Consider the following 17,043-nt stretch of genomic DNA (forward strand, 5'->3'; position numbering starts at 1 on the left):
ACACACACACACACACACACACACACACACACACACACACTCACACACTCACACACAGGGTGCGGGTGGGGATATCTTGCTTAAGTTCTGTCCTAACTCTATGTACTTACTCATATTGGAATAAACTACATTTTATCCATGTCAGGAGCTCTAAGGAAGGCATCATTAAAGATCTCAATGTTGGTGCATAAATGGATTGACTGTAAGTGCTCTCAAGCTGCAGCTTAAAACAATCAAAGTTGTCTGTAGAGCCTTAGCTAATGTCCTGGTCATTTGCTAGTGTGGCCTAGATAGTCTTATCTTTGATTGCTTCCCTTCCCCACTGCTACATAGAGATCCTTCTGGCTCTGGCATTTTCCTCTCTGCTACACGCTTAGAAAGCTAGAAGGCAAGGCCTCCCACTGCCTGACCCTGAAGCAGACAACCGTGGAAGAGGACCCCTTTTGAGAGGCCAGATGTTGAAACAAAGAAACTCTAAAGGTAAGGAAGCAAGTCCACCAAAGCAGAGCCAAGCTTTTCTATTCGTAGAGAAAAAAAATTATCTTTTGAAGTTGTCTGAAGGCCATGCTCAATTGGAAGATCAGAAGTGAAGATCTGACCATATCTGAAATTAGCATTGCTAATGAAGATTTCAGAGACTCACAGAATATTTTAATCTGCTTACCCTCTATAAATACTTAACTTAGAAAACACTGTTGGCTATTTTTAATCATCTGATAATGGACAAATGTTATTTCAAGGCAGTAGAAATTGTGTTAATATCATTTTTCAAAATAAAAAGCCTTCAAATAGGGATACATTGTTTTATTCTATCAGTTTTGATTCCATGTTAGAGAGTAGCAGCTGACTGATCTGTCTGGTCAATTGGAAGACAGAGACAATCTGAGTGGCTAGGTGACAGGATTATTATCTCCCAAGCTCCATTTAGGGACAAGAACTCCAAAGGAGCCAGGCATCTCTGTGGGGCTAGAGCATTGGTTCCCAACCTATGGATCAGGAACCCTTTGCGGGTCAAACAACCCTTTCATGGGGGTCACATATTAAATACAAACACTACAGTTAATAACAGTAGCACAATTACAGTTTTGAAGTAGTAACAAAATATTTTTATGGTTGGGAGTCACCACAACACGAGGAGCAGTATTAAAGGGTCGGCTGGCAGCGTTAGGAAGGTTCAGGACCACTGTGCTAATGTTAATGAAGCAATTACTTTGCTCCCTTGTCTTCTGCTTCAAGGCTAAGTCATTTTAATGAGTTAGTTTTATTTACAGTTATCCAGCCTTGCCTGTTCTCATGTTGAATCGTTGTTTGGGTCAGCCGCTTACTTACTCACCAAATACCTGCTGAATATCTACAACTTTCTGAAACTGCAGAAATGTCCTCTTGGGGCTTCCTTAGCTGGGGAGGTGGCTCAGTTGGTAACACGCTTGCCTTACAAACATGATCTACAGCCACACTCTAGAACACAAGTGAAAATGTTGGGCCTGGAGGCACACACCTGCAAATCCATTGCTGGGAAGGCAAAGACAGCTGGGAAGCCCCAGAGTCTCTGGGGATTAGTTACCACACACCCTAGCCTAGTGGGCAAACTGCAGGTCATTAAGAACCCTTGGATCAAAGCAATAAAGAAGATAGCTTCTGAAGAATGATAGTGAAGTTTCTATTGTCGCCACCCCTACATTCATGAATACTACACATATAGACACTCACACACACAAGAGATGTGTGGTTTCCTGCTTCTGTGGATGCTGTTTCTTTGAGCAAAGAGATAATTAAATTCCAGAGAAGTAAGCAGGAGGAACAGAGGGAGGGAGGAAAGAGAGAAGCCAGAGCTCACCACACAACAAAAGGTATTGTTGTGTGAATGCAGAGGTATTAATGCAGAGAGCAGAGCTGTACAGAGACACCAAAGATTCCTTTCTAATTAGCAGTCAATGGGGACCCCAGGAGAAAGGAAGAGCTAAGGACTAACAAGGGCACTGAGAGCAGGACACTTTCTCAGGAGCCAGGGCTTTAGGCAGGAGAGTTGCCTGTTTGGGGAAGAGAGAGGAAAGAGAAATAAAACAGTAGATGGAGCCAGATCCTCAAGGCTTTGAGGGCACAGTGAAGAGCTTGCATTTCTCTTAAGTCTACTGGACTATAATTGAAGTATCATTCCCAGTCAAGTGCATGGTCTGATTTACACCCCACAGGACTTACTATGGGTAACTTCTGAATTTACAGACTACTGGGGAATTAACAAGACCCACTGAGAATCCCTTGCAAAAGGGGATGCTGGCGATGGGCAGAAGATACTTGGGACGGACGTGCGCATGCTTGGTCTGGAGCAACAGTGAGCTGGCCACTGAGCACTCATTTAGGGGAAGCTAACCTAGTGAGAAGAGCACCCTTTACCTATTGGCTTTGGAGTCTTATCTAATCTAAACTGACTAAGAAAGTCTTTTTAGAGAAATTTTAAAATCTAAATACGAAGAAATCTGAAACACAAACAAATCAGGGATGTACTCAGGATCATACAGCATATCGCTTTAAAATAGCAAGATGGAACCTTGCCCTTCCCTTTAAATCATGCTCCCAAATCTCATAGGGTCCTTGTCTCTATAATATATTAGTGATTATGGATTGGTTATCCCTGTCTGCTGAATAGATAATGCTATAAGCACCACCTTGGGAGCAATGTAGTAGATTGTTTGACAGCTGGAAAAGTATATTGACCTAGTCTTATATCTCAGCTTTACTAACTATTGACCATGTGCTTGTAGGCAAGCCACATAATTCGTTGGGTCTTGGCTTATTCATCTGTCAATTGGGATAACAATGATGATGTTTTAGTTCTCTGAGGCCCAAATAAAGTGCTATATGAAAATACCACTTAGAAGACCACCTAGAACAGCCAATGATGCCCATGATTATTACGTAGAACATGCTCTTTAAAACTTGAACTAAGTCTCTTCATATACAAAGCTGATTAGGAGTTCTCACTGGCTGTCCCTTAGAGATAGGAAACTGTGAAGTCTGGGTATCCCCAAAGACTGCACTGCTGGCAAACTGACCTCTTAATTCTGTTCCTTGTCACATGGCAGAATAGTGGCCTTTGGCATGAGGTATCAATCCTTCCACCAATTCTGCATTCAATAATTCTGAAAATACTAATTTCATAAGCACTTGTAAGTGCTTAGTGATGGGCAGGCTTTTTACTGGCTTCACCACTTAAATCACTCATGGTGACGTGGTAGCTTTTCAATAAGCACATGGTAGTAACCATGATTATGTGTGTATGTGTGTGTGTGTGCTCACCCACTGAGTGATGGGATCTTATGAGAATTTCCAAGGACCATAGAGTTCAAGAAATTTGAAGATTTTAAGCACCCTGAAGACTTGCTTAAGCATTGAGAACAAGATCTCACCCTGGAGCTGAACTTAGTGCTAGCACGCTTTCCACAGATGCCTGAGGCCCTAGGTTCTGTACTCGGAGCAGTACTCCTCAGTACTGCTGAGCAGCGTACAATGGAGCAAGACCAAGTGAGGAAGAGACAGCAAGATGTAGTTCCTGTGCACACATTTGGATTTGAAAGCTCTGTCTTGTCTATCTTTTATTCCTTCTTTACACTCCCGACCAAGGACTGTGAAATGTTAGTGGCCTCATTTTACAGAGGGAAAACACAGGCTCAGAGAGCTGAAAGGGCTGCCGGTTCTCACAATCTCCCAGTGAGAGGAGAAGCAGCAGAAGATTCCAAGTTGCTTCGCTCTTATTCACATTTGGCCATTTGGCAGTGTTCTTTGGTCCCACCCCTCCCCTTCTTCACAGGAGCAAAGGTAAAGCTGGGAAATAACCGATGACATTGTCACTATGTTGTGTCCACATGTCTTTATGAGAAGAGGAAAGAGACACAGACAGAAACAGAAAGAGGGACAAACAAGACCCAGGGCAGATTCTGGATTACTAACCATGGATTAAACATGTGGCAGCCTGTTGGCATTGCTGTTGGGACACTAGCAGCTGAGCAATAGACAACACTGGGACACTAGACTTCTTCCTCTGCTGAGTAGAGTGCTCACCTAGGACAGAGAGAGTTAAGGCTTGCAGGATTGCCCTCTGTAATTCAGGACAGATCTTCAGGGAACACTATTCTTCAGAGGGTTATACAAAATCCTCCAAGAGGAGGGCCTGCAGCTTGCAACAGTCTCTCCATGAAGGTTGGCCCACCCTCCCAGAACACATATCCTCTGGATATCCAGATTGATGCCCCTTGAAGAAGTGAGCACCACTTCTTTCTGTAAAAGAAAGAACGAAATTTGGGTCTTGCTTAAGCCTCTGCCAGCTTTTTAATTTTGTGATTTTTCACAGGTCTTCATTAACATGGTCATGATGAATGAGCACCAAGTTGTAATTTGTCCCTTCCACAGTCCCCAGAGCCTGAAAAGCCATCTTCCAGTGCCATCACCTTAATGATTATTTATGGACAGTGCATGAATTTCCCAAATGAGTATCATGCATAACACCCATGTATTTCTGTAAAAACAAGGGCAATTTTTAAAAACAAACATACGTTTGCCTCATCTATGCAAATCTCTTGCTGAGGATTTAATGAAACCACTGTTTCCCTGTACTCTAAACATGCAAGTTCCTGGCTTGTGTTCAGCTCCCAGTTTGATTTTAAGTGCTGTGGTGAGAGGAGGGGGCTCTCTGAGTAAGAGGGGAGCTGGTGCCTCTGCTCATGATGCAGCATGCTTGTGCAAAGCAGCCTGCACTTGCAGTTGTGAGCAGAGAGCCAAGTGTGGGAGTGCACAAGGGAGGTAACCTCCTCCCCACAAAGCAGCCAGCTTCGCATCAAGGGAGTATCAGGTTCCTGTAGTCAGCTGTGGGCTGTCAGTGTCTACTAATATGACTGTTTTCCTAGCTCTCTGCAAGAAGGCAGAAGCTGCTATCTGATTGGTATAGCATCTGACTTTCTCTCTGCATTGATTTCTTGTCCTCTTCCTTTGCTTCATAAAGAGAGGGACAACAGCTGGTGCTGTGGACAGAGAAGCTTCATTTTTAGTATGAGACAACCTCTATATTTTTTCAGGAGAGGGAAGTTGGATTATCAATTCTTTTGTAAATGTGTATGGTGATATTTGCTCCGGTAAGTTCATCTCTATTGATTGGCTTCTCTCTCTCTCTCTCTCTCTCTCTCTCTCTCTCTCTCTCTCTCTCTCTCTCTCTGTCTCTCTCTCTCTGTGTATATACATGTATAAGTACATTTGGCTATATACTTTTCTTTACCAATGTGATTTTTAAAAAAATATTTAGTGATGATCTTTTTTTCCCCTTTAACTTTGCTTTCTTTTATTCATGTTTAAACCAAAGAGTCTGGGTTATGTAGTATAAATCTCACATTAGCTACTAAAGTATATACTGGGTTTTTGGTTTCTTCTTAACACAGTAAGGAAACTATTTAAGCAAAGTTATATTAAGCTTCATAAAAATGTAATGCCATTCCATCTCAGCCTTCTTTTTAGAGCGTTAAATGTTCTGGGTATATTCATTGTGCTACAACTTGCTTATAATTTTAATGAAAGTTTCTTCATCAATATGACAGTGAGAATATCTTCAGCTCTTTAAATAGCTTCCAAATACGATGTTAATCTCATAAGGTCTTATACCAAAGTATAGTGAAGGAATGAGATGCCTCTCCAATTCTGAGCCATTCATTAAAAGAACTGAATTTCTACACCAAAAAGTATTCATATTGTTAAAGTAAATCTCTTGCATTGTATGAAATGCTGGGCTTCACGTGGCCATTGTTTCCTTTCTGGCTGTCTTGTACTGGGTGTTTGTTCCACTATATGCCAGGTGCCTAACCCTGTCTCTAGTGTGGCCATGGCTTAAGCTAATCATGAGAAAAGTTGCTGTTGTTTAATTCACACTGATGCAGAATGGGTGTCTGCTCACATCTGTTCAAATTCATGATTTCTAAATGCAGCACCTGGTTAGCTGAAGGCCGAGGATGGTCTGAATCCTTAATTATTAATTCAGAAGTCTGGGAGAAAGTCTATTAATATAATTATAGTAGATACAGATGGTAAGACGATTAACTAATTGTGCTAACGGAAACAAACATGCTTTACTCTTTTTGCTTTCTTTTCTTTTCTTTTGTCACACAGCAAATCAACATAGCTTTTTTTTTTTTCACAGTAAGTGAACTAGAGAATACATTTGTAACAAAAGTTAGGGCACCCATTAATCAGAAGTGAAAACCTGGCAATTTTTAGAGATTTTGAAAGTAAAGTTGGGAATTCCAATTAGAACTCTGAGGCACACATTCTTCATGAATAATAATTTTTGGGGACTGTGACATGGTTTCAGATTAACTCTAAGGACAGAGTGATGCCTACCCAGGAATGAAGTGACCCTCCTGGGTGCTGCCTTCAGGGCACCCTGCAATGCACCTGTTACTTGCATGCTAACACAGAGCTGCTCATTTTGATGATCAGTCTGAATTTTGATTACTGTAGCTTCAAAAATAAATTCCCCCAAACTCACCTAACTCTTTGTATTGTCTGATCCCAGTGAATGTGTTCCCAAAACAACTTCGGGGGTCATATATCCTACAGGAACTAAGTATGCCTAAATAGGTAGGTTGTGGAAAAAATCAAGCATAGCTTTAATTCTTCAACTGAGTGAAAGCATTAGGAGTAGGTAGGTCCTGTCCTCTCTCCAGCACACACAGCTGACTCCCTTCTTCCTGTTACATCCATCTTTGAATAATATTCCTTCAGAGCCAGTGGTAACAAGTTGCATGTAAAGTCATGAGCTGTAAATGGGGTTGTCACCATATTAAGTTACTCCACAAGATAAATTAGCAGAGTTTGAGGGAATGGTGACCCACAAGTGTCTGTTTTCTTCTTTGCCTGCTTATTATGAAAGACTCAGGGTTCCATACATGAAACTATAGGGAGGACAATTGGACCTCAGTAACTTCAATAAGTTAGGATCGTCGACCATTAGTTTGAGTTGGGATAAGCCTGCATGGTCTTTAATTGTATCCCTCCTGACAAGTCCTGAATACCATGTCCAGGAAAGTTGGTCATAATCTATTTAAAGGAATGAAAATCCCAATGCTGTGGACAAAAATAATGAAGTGGTTTTGAATATTTTCCATAATGAAATCTTCCCTTTGTCTTAGCAAAATGAAAAAGGCCTTGATTGTTTCCAGCTTGTAAATACACACTTTGGCTTATCTCTCCTAGTCTTCATAGCCACTCGGAAGGGGCTAATCTCACTTCCTAACTTTGCAGATAGGAAAATGGAGACAGAGAAAGTGCGCAACTGGATAACAAAATGATGCACATGAGATGAAGTGACTGGTGTGTCCATCCTCCAGTCATGGGTTCACCTTGTCAGCACAACCTATGGCAGCTCATAGGCCATGGTGATTTTCAGGCACTTAACAATAACACAGCATGTTTCCACTGGTAGTTTTTTTTCTTCTTCTGACAATAGATAACCTCCTTTTCCTCACACTGTGCTTTTGTAACTCCAGGCTAATTATGTGCCTAAAAACCACTCAATTTGTGCAGCTACCAAGATGTGGATGTAACGAAAGGAAGCCAGCCTGGGGAGAGACAATATGCAGATGTGGCTAAATTAAGGTATCCTTGTAATTGAGCAAGACAAATCTGTCCCCTGACTTTCAATCTTCAAACAAAGAATCCAAATAAAGATGCCAAGAAAATTTAGAAATATCGGTGTCTCAAAGCACCCAGCTTGTCATGGATGCAAAGTACAAAAGGCAATTCCAATTGAATTGATTCACTTGGGAGAACTTTATAGAATTCTCACTTTCCTTTCAGTCGCCCCTGTGATTTTCTTTTTGTTTTTTTCTGGCTAACTGGAAAGAGCTTCAGTTAGAATATTGCTTCTGTGTGTCAGGTAATTGAAAAATGCACACATCTGCTGATATGGAAGTTGAGCAGTGTGACAGGGTTGAAGCCCTGAGTCCTTTGCACCCAGGCACTGACTCCATATTTGAAATCCATCTGAGCCAATAAAATTCAGACAAGTCTTCCAGGGGAAATTTTTGACTAACACAGAACCAAGATGTTTCAAATTGTGTCTCAAGCAGCAGCGTGGTGGCAGGGCACAGCACTCATGTGAACTCTGGGAAACACTGTGTTGTCTTCCATTCTACTTGACAGGATTCTGAACCATAGGAATGTGGCTAGATTAAAGTCTAGTTCAAGATAGCTTTACTACATTTTACCAAAACTCAAAAGGATGTAAGAAAGCAAAGGAACACACAAACACATTGGCGGCATCCAGAGTCAAACTCTGAAGTGATCACAATATTGAGGGTTTTTCTGATATGATCTGCTGACTAATGAGTAGCAGTTTTGAGCTACCACTTACGGAGACAGTTAGGCAGTTAAAAGCTCAGAGTGCACCGCACAGTGAAATGTTCCTAAGCTGACAGTCTCTTTGGAGGAAACAACAACACAATTCTGCAGTCTCTTTCCTCCTATTCTTGAATAAGGTATAATCTTGTGGTTTAATCAGCAAGTGTGCTATTAGAGCCAACACCAGTAAAGAAATGTGGATTGCATTGCTTTTTTGATGAGTATTTATGAGGGTTCTAAATGTAGCCAGAGCCACCAAACAGAGACTTTTGCTTGAAGAAAATGTGTTGGGCTCAGCCCCAGGGCACATCAAATGTATGCCATCCCTTAAAAACTAAACTTGGAAGCAGTTTTATAAAGGGAATCATTTTCAGTCTGCCTTCTTAAGAGAGATCACTAAGTCCCAAATAAACAGCATTGAATCCTAAACTATCCAACATGTTTACTTCTGCTTTTCTTCTAGATATAGGTGTGTGCCCTTAAATATATCAATCATTGAGTGCTTCAAAAGAATCCCTTACATATAAAGAAAGTGGCTGGTATAAAGACAAGAGGCATGGAGAAGTCTTAAACTTCACCAGCCTCACTACAGGTTAGTGTGCAAATGGAGCAGGGGTCTTGTTAGGTATTCCTCTAAGAATCATTTCTAGTTTTGAGAATGACATCAACATAAGAGCAACTCAATCCTTTAAAGGAGGTTTTTTTGATCATGGATGTGTGTCTTTATATATTTTTGAAAAAATAGAGAAAGCGACGTGCTGAAGTGGAAGTACCCTAATCTTTCACCACTCCACAGAGAAATGGACCTCATATTATGTTTTACAGTGGTCATGCTAACATAACTTCTATCCCAAATCAGCTTGCGAAGTCATTGAGGGGTCCCTCCAATGCACTCCACTAGTTTCTGGAAAGCTAATTTCGAACCCCCCAAAACAGTTTACTGAGGATGAGGATGAGGTTGGCCAGTGTTAATAGATAGTCATGTATTATGGCCCTGTGAAGAGATGGCAAGATATAGGTTTTTTTAAGAAATTGACAGAATTTAAGGAAAGGATTGGAATGTTGGTCACCAGGTTATCCTTTTATTTAACAACTACTTAAGGATCCCTACCATGCACTGGGTACTGAGTGAGCTAGAGGCAGTGGTAAACAGATATAATATATTTACTTCCATAATGAAGTGTCTTTGTTTACCATTCCTCACCCAAGCCTAGTTTTTGTTTCACATACCAGAATGTATCTTCTGAAAGTCAAAGTTTAGGTAGCCTGGTAAGACATCTTCAGGGAATACGTGCTATTGGTCTTATCTGTTCATGCTTAGGGAAAGAATAAGAAGGAATCCACTGATTTGCTCATGTGATTTCAGTCTGCTCAATGGAGTGCTTTGAAGGGAAACTGGAAGAGGCTCTATTGTGCTTGTCTTACAAGATTGTTTGCATCTCCTGGGCAGCCTCACAGTTGATGTGATTTTCCTCCTTCATAGTGCTTGGGAGAGAGAAGAAAGGAGAAATATTGAGAGGTCAGAAAAAGAAGATTGAAAAGCAAATTAGGAAGGTGCCTACAGGCCCTAAGATGGTCCCTGACGACCAGGACTGTCTTAATTGCATTATCTGTTTTCCTTTGGTCTTCATTAAGTTGTTTTTGGAGGAACCCTCTCTGTGCCGAGCATACTCCCAGAGAGTACAGCATGGGAATAAACAAGATACACTTGCTTCTGAACCTGATGAGCTTCTAACAGTCCAAGGTTATGCAATTCTAGCACTATTAGTATGTTCCGCATATCATTCAGTGCTGTGAAGTCTCTTGGTAGGACATTTAGTAGCTTTCATGGGTTCTACCCACTAGATGTCAGTAGCAACCTCTTACTCTAAACTATGACAACCTAAATTGCCAAAAGGCTTCCCCAAACTGCTTTCCTATCAGAAGAGAACCACTGCCAGAGCTTAGTAATTACAGTCACCTTTAGATGATTCTTCCTGTGGCATTTCTTCTTGTAATTTTAAGAGTCTTAGATGTCTATTTTCCTCATTTCTACTGCTTGTTTGAGACTAGTGGGGTATCTGTAAGCTTCTCCCAGTCACTACCCTGGGCTTTTGTGTGATGGAGCATCTGTAAACTTTTCCCTGTCACCACCCTTTACTTCTGTGCAGTGGAGCATCTGTAAGCTTCTCCCTGTGCCTACCCTTCTGTGCAACACTTTACTACTCTGGATAGCTTATCGTATTTCATTGTGTTCTAGCAAACAACAAATGAGACAATATTAAAATATATCTCCTTTAAGCAAAGGAGTGGCAGACATTTAAAACCTGGTAATGTGTGTAAAGCCTTGCAGCCAAAATTGAGTAGAACTTGAATCCACACTAATGTATCCTAAAACTCGAATGATAAAGTAGAATGATTTTTTTTTCTCAAAATCATTCAAAATTATAACATTTAATGAAAAATGCAGATATAATTACAGTGTACCATTTTCTCTTTTAGACTATTTTTGAGTAGTAAAGACCATTTCCCAATGAGTGACAGAGGCAAGGGTGGTGGAGTCTTGGCCCTCTTACCTCTCAACAAGATTAGCTGTGTGGTTTCAGATGGTTGTGTTACACCCATAGAGTTTCTGGGGTATAAAGTGATACATTTTAGAAAGCTCAGAGGCATCAGCTGTCTTTGCTGTAAGGTGCCAGCGTGCAAGGACTTTGACATGAGACAGACCTGCTGTATGAGTGACCATCCCAGAAGGAAACAAATTTCAGCCTCAATCTCATGTCCCCAAAACACTCTGAATTAATTTCTTTAAGAAGAAGAAGAAGAAAAAAAGCAAGCCCAGCGACTTGCTAAAGGCTCTATGGAGAATTCACTTCAAAGGAAAGACACCAGCAGAGCTGAGCTTCCTGTCCTTCTAGTCCAATAATGTGGTAAATTGTTTTAAATGGAGGGCTGTGAATTCATGGATCTGCCGCATACTAGACATGTATATGCTCGTTAACACAGAAACACAACAACTGGTCAAAGCACAAATATAAGTGTCTGGGCAGGTCCGTGTTACACATATTCTAACCCAAAACTTGAAAGACCACTGTGGAAACGGGAACACAAAACCTGTAAGAGCCAGAAGTCAGGGAGGACCAGAGGGAAAGAGGCTTCAGTATAATGGGTTATTACACTCCTGAATTGATACCAACTGTGGCTATCTGCAGGAGAATAAACTAATCCACATTCCATCACAAAATAGGAGAGCCTCATTCCCAGCTGAGGACCTGGGACAGTTAAAGGCTGCTGGGAGAGGGAAAGTCAGTTTTCTTGGAGAGTATACTTCTTAATAGGCCAATGATATTCCAGTGGATGATTCAATATTGATGCATATATGGGAAATACAAATTAGACTTGGTATGTTATTTTAAAAAAAATAGAAAGGACATGAAGTTGGAAGGGTTGAGGAGGAGCAGAGTGGATATGAAAAAAGTTAAGATGAGGAGGGGTGAAGTTGGTCAAAATACATTGCATGTATGCATGAAATGCTCAAAAAATTAAGAACATTACATTAATAAAAGAAATGTATATTGGAATTGCAGGCAAGTGTCAAGAGGAAAGGTCCCTGACATTTAGTTGGCTGCACTTAACCATTTTTAGATTCTGGTTTAACCAAACCTCAGCCTCATGAGAGGCAAAAGAGACAGAGTTCTCCTGGATGAAGTTCGGCAGAGGAGTAAACACACCAACTGCAAGTAGAATTCGTAGGGTCACTTTTACCTACTCCCAAGCTTAGAAAGAAGCAGGCCCTTCCTTGAGTGTCACATGGTATCCAGACCCCTGTTGAGTGGTTTACAGCTTATGGGTAACCTCCTGGACTCTTGGCACATTTTCCAAGATACAAAAGCTTAGGTAAATTATCCTGGCAGAATTCCTGAGAAAACTGTTTCTGCCTGCATTGTCTCAGAGCACTGAATTAGCCATGAGAGAAAAATAAATCCAAATGCTGAAGGGATTTCCAGAAGAAAGTCCCTTAGAGATTTTGTGGGCATGGTTTCTCTACCTAAGTCCATTTTGCTATTAGCTTTCATCTGATATCCTCAGTGAGTGTACAAGGTTTTGGGAAATGTTCTCCCCATTTACCAGGAAAAAGACTGTAGTTATTGGATGGATCTAAAACAGCCTGAAAGTGCTTTGCTGGGCTTCAGCAAATTCTCTCTCAGAGGAGATTGATGAAGAATTATAGATTTCAAACACAGAGCACCATTACTGGAGAGTAACTATAATACAACCAAATGCAATATGGATAAAGCCATTCCCTGCGATCTGCTTCACACACAGAATACTCCTGAATCTTCCACCTTCTTTCCACCCACCTCAGTCCTAGCTCAAGCAATTGCCTTTGTAATTGTGGAGATTGATAGGACCTTAAACCTCAGTCCATTACCTGCTAATGCTGTGGGACTTTAACCCTCTCCTATCTCCATATGGCCCAGCAGTTTCTCAGAATTCATGAGTATAACGCACTGGGGAAACCCAAATGCCTTCCCCAGGTTACTCATTAGCCCTTTCTACAGGAAATTCAAAGGTTTTTCATTTCTCATGTTTTATTTACGAAAGCATCCCCAGACACATTTGATCAGATAAATCTAGTTAGCTCATATTTTTGGAAGGCTATTATCTGCTAGCAGCCATTTCCCAAGATTCTTTCCTCTGCCCACTTCTCTCTGACTCATAACTTCAGATTCCACATCCAAGGTTTTAAATGGCTCCTTTCCTAACCTCCCTGGACAAGCTACCTCTCTAAGGTAATTTCACCTCCCATTCCTGTTGGCTCTACACTCTCGGAGCATGTCTCATAGTTTTGTTTCTAAGATACCCTCAGTAGGGCAAAAATATGTGCTTATTCATTTAGCCAAACATTTATAGCCATTCGTTTGTCCATCCTTTGACATATGAGAGGCAACTGTGTGCCAAGCACTAACACTGTGGGTTTGTAGTTGGAGACAACTAAAACTTATGCAGACCACACCATCACAAGATTTACACTCTAAGGGCTGGCTGAGGGGCACATTCAAAAATCCTTAGGAAGCTAATTATTATTGTAGTAAATGTTAAGTTTAAGAGCTGAGCCATCTTGGGTACTAATTATATGACAGGCAAGGCTCCAAGTATTCATACATATTAATTTATTTAATCCCATAACAGTTCTGCAAAAGAGTTTAAAGGGGAGAGCATTAGAGCACATTGACGATGGAGGGTGTAGACTCCTTTAGAGAATTCAAGATTCTTGGGATGAAGATGATTCAACAGGATAAACACTGAGATCAAGTGACTAACATCTGCACAGCATTGTTTACAAGTACTGTGCTATGAACCTTGCAGGACTTCCATCTTTCAGACAGCATGAGAAGAATCACTATTATTATTTTAAAGGCGTGACAATGCTTAGCCACTTGCCCCCAATGTATAAGTGGTGACTGTGAGCTGTACCTTAATTGTATTTGACTCTGATGCTGATTTCCTTCCCATTATGGTAACCTGCAAATAACTGATGGGAAATATTCCAACCCAGTTTCTGCCCTTGTTAGAAGGGGGAGAATAGGGGACTTCTAATGTGTGGCTGAGTAAAGTTGATAGTGACTGGACTGTTTTTTGGTTTTTTGTAATTTTTAAAAATTAAAATTTAATTATATCCCTCGCTGTCCTCCCTCCAAAATCTCTCACGTTCCCCTCTCACTCTCTCCCTGCCTCTCTCAAATCCATGGCCTCTCTTTCTTTAATTACTTTTGTTAGATAGGGATAATATAAACTCTCAGATTTCTAAATGTAACCTGCAACCTGCTGAGTCTGTTTAGTGTTGCATGTATGTGCATGTTTTCATGGACAACCACTTGGTACCAATTAGAGCATCCATCCCTGGGGAAGAATAATTCTTCCGATGTCAGCAGTTGTTAATTGTCTGTAGAGATAATCTCTCTTGTGCACTATGTAAAAATATTCACCTTTCAGTAAAAAAACTAATTGGCCAATGAATTGAGGCAGGATTAGAAGGTGTTACATCCCACAGATAGGGAGAGATTCTGGGGAAAAGGCAGGCAAGGGAGATTTGGCCTCAGACAGAGTAAGATGACCGGGTGATGTGGTACAACTTAGAATAGAATAATGGCTTATTTGTTATGAGCTAGTCAAGAAACATGCTTAGCTATATTGCTTAAGAACTTGTAAAGATATTTGAGTTTTGGAGCTGTTATTCCCGTAGCTTGGGGCCAGGAGGACAAACTCGAGCTTACAGAAATACACTACCACAATTGTCTATAACACTTTATCTGGGGTGGAGGCCCAGAAGTTCCAACTTTGCACGTCTATTGATTTTGTCATTTTTGTAGTCTTGTTGAGGCAGTTATACTCTTGAGTTTTCATGGGTGCAGCTTTCCTATTGTGTCTAGGAGATACAATGTCTTAGCCAACTTCCTGGAAAATGATTTCTGCTAGAAATAGAAAGGAACCCCTTGGGGACTGCTGGAAGGGGTGGTACTTAAGTTGTCAGGATTGGTAGGCACTGGGTGAAGCATTGTTGCTGCCCCTCAAAAAGCTGACTGACAACATCCTTGTGGGTTTTACTCCAGAGTTTATAAGAAAAGCAAGATTCCATGCTGGAAAGATGGCTCAGTGGATAAATCACTTGTACAAGCATGAGGTCCTGAGTTTGGATCCAAGGATCCCATGCTAAATATGGTGCAATAGTGTTCTTCTGTAATCCCAGCCATTCTATCAACAAGGTGGGAGGCAGAAAGAAGCAAATCCACAGAAGTGCATGCCCTCCTGTATACTGCTGAAAAAGCAGGAGACTTCATTTTAAACAAAGCTGAACATGAGAATGCAATCCTTAGGACTGTCCTCTGACCTCCACATGCATGCCACGGCACAGCCACACATGCAGATGGAAGACATACACACACACACACACACACACACACACACATACACATACACACACATACATACACACAAACACAAACAGGTGTCAAAGAGACAGACAGAGACAGTTTAAAAAGAATAAATAAATGCATGCTTACCAGTTCTACTCTGTACCCAAGATCAGAATCTATACATAAGTAATCTCTAAGCTCAAAGTTAGACAAGTCCATGGCTTGAGCTTCCACTTTCAGTTGGCTGTAACTCTGCCTGCTCATTTGTTTGACTTGCCCACTTTACTTTTGCTCTGTGTTATCAGTTAGGATGGCAGCACTCCTCAAAATAGGATCAAGGTCAATAGAACTCCTCAAGCAGGATCTGGAAGTGCTAGGAGGAAGGCAATGGAGAAGCAGAGCCTGTCATTACCTGCGGAATCAGTTACTCTTTATAGGCTGTGGAACACTTACACTAAAATCACCTAGGGACTTCATTATAAACAATGTTTAGATTAGAAATAGACTCTGTAGAGTAGCAGCAACTGTCAAAGGTATGGTTAGATCATGAATTGAGTCACTGAGAAAAAAACTGGTTTCAGAGGACAGTTGAGTACCTCTCTTAAGGTATTTATCCAAGGCAAGAGTGCAGTGCAGTAAATATATTGTCAACTTAAATTGCAATCTGAAAGAAAATCTACAAAGAATAATGGCATTTTGACAAGAGTCACAGAACTTCAGAGTAGGAATATGTGTACTCTTAGTAGTTGATATTCATAGGCTAAGGTTGAAGAAAAAGGATGAAACTAAAATAAAGATTATTGGCAATCTTTTGAAAAGATAGTCCTTGTTAAAAGGATTGATAACAAAGGTGCCAACAACTGAAGGTTGAACCAACCACCATGTTGTTACTATTGTTAGGATTCGCTTATTTTTATTTATGTGTGTGAGTTTTTCTTTTATTTATGTTAAGCATGTATGTGGCCTTCAGAAATGAGAAAAAGGCATTGGATGCTCTGTAACTGCTGGAAACCAAACCTGGGTACTCTGCAAGAGCATCCAGTGCTCTTAGTCACTGAGATATCCACCCATACCAGTTCTCTGCCTAAGCATTATGTGTGATTAGGGCCCTTCTGTTAGCTTGTGGTTCACGTGTCTTTATGGATGTCCAGAGTAAAGAAATGAGATTACTTCCACAACATTATCGGACAGCCACTACACCAATTACATTTAAAATTGAATTTGTCTCCCCTGGGGAAAAATGATCATATTGTATCAGATGAACTTGTATTCAGGGATCTTGTATTCAGATGGCACTTGGAGAACAAATCTAGCTTTTGTTCCCTTCTATCTGTGCAACTTTTGAAACATTTTCCTTTTTGAATCTCAGTTTTTTCATTTGTGAAATGAGGACATAGATGAGAGGAAGGAGACACTGGCATTTCTGACAATGGCAGTAGACATGTGAAACACAGCCCTTTTAATAAGTCAGAGTATGATATTAGTTATCAAATAGAATGAATTTTCAACCATGATTCTCTTTCTCTTTATTTTCATGACAACTGTGAAATTACAGATTAAATATAAAGATAAACCAACTTTGAATGTTTTTGAAGTGATGTTTAATTTAATACAGAGATTGTATCACTTTATTCATTCATTCATTCATTCATTTATTCATCTAGCTAATATTTCTTAGAATTTTCATTAAGTGAAAGGAACTGTTTTACAAGCAATAGGACCTGTATGTGAATTGGAGGGGTAAGAAAGGGAGAAAGACACAAAGATA

The 17,043-nt window shown here is 40.6% G+C and overlaps 1 protein-coding gene across 2 annotated transcripts in view; it reads left to right on the forward strand.

The window, feature by feature from the left end:
- The window catches only part of Synpr (synaptoporin), a 312,429-nt gene that overhangs the window by 142,441 nt on the left and 152,945 nt on the right, over positions 1–17,043 (forward strand). Inside the window, exon 1 of one of the 2 annotated variants that reach the window (XM_031345216.1) lies at positions 4,709–5,126. The exons of the other annotated variant lie outside the window; for it this stretch is intronic. Within the exon in view, the coding sequence (XP_031201076.1) occupies positions 5,103–5,126 (24 nt within the window). The 5' untranslated portion in view covers positions 4,709–5,102. Of the gene's footprint in view, positions 1–4,708; positions 5,127–17,043 lie in introns of those variants that run through there. 2 annotated transcript variants of the gene reach the window in all.

This window comes from Mastomys coucha, unplaced genomic scaffold (assembly GCF_008632895.1).
Source record: "Mastomys coucha isolate ucsf_1 unplaced genomic scaffold, UCSF_Mcou_1 pScaffold10, whole genome shotgun sequence".
In the NCBI taxonomy this organism is placed as follows: Eukaryota; Metazoa; Chordata; class Mammalia; order Rodentia; family Muridae; genus Mastomys; species Mastomys coucha.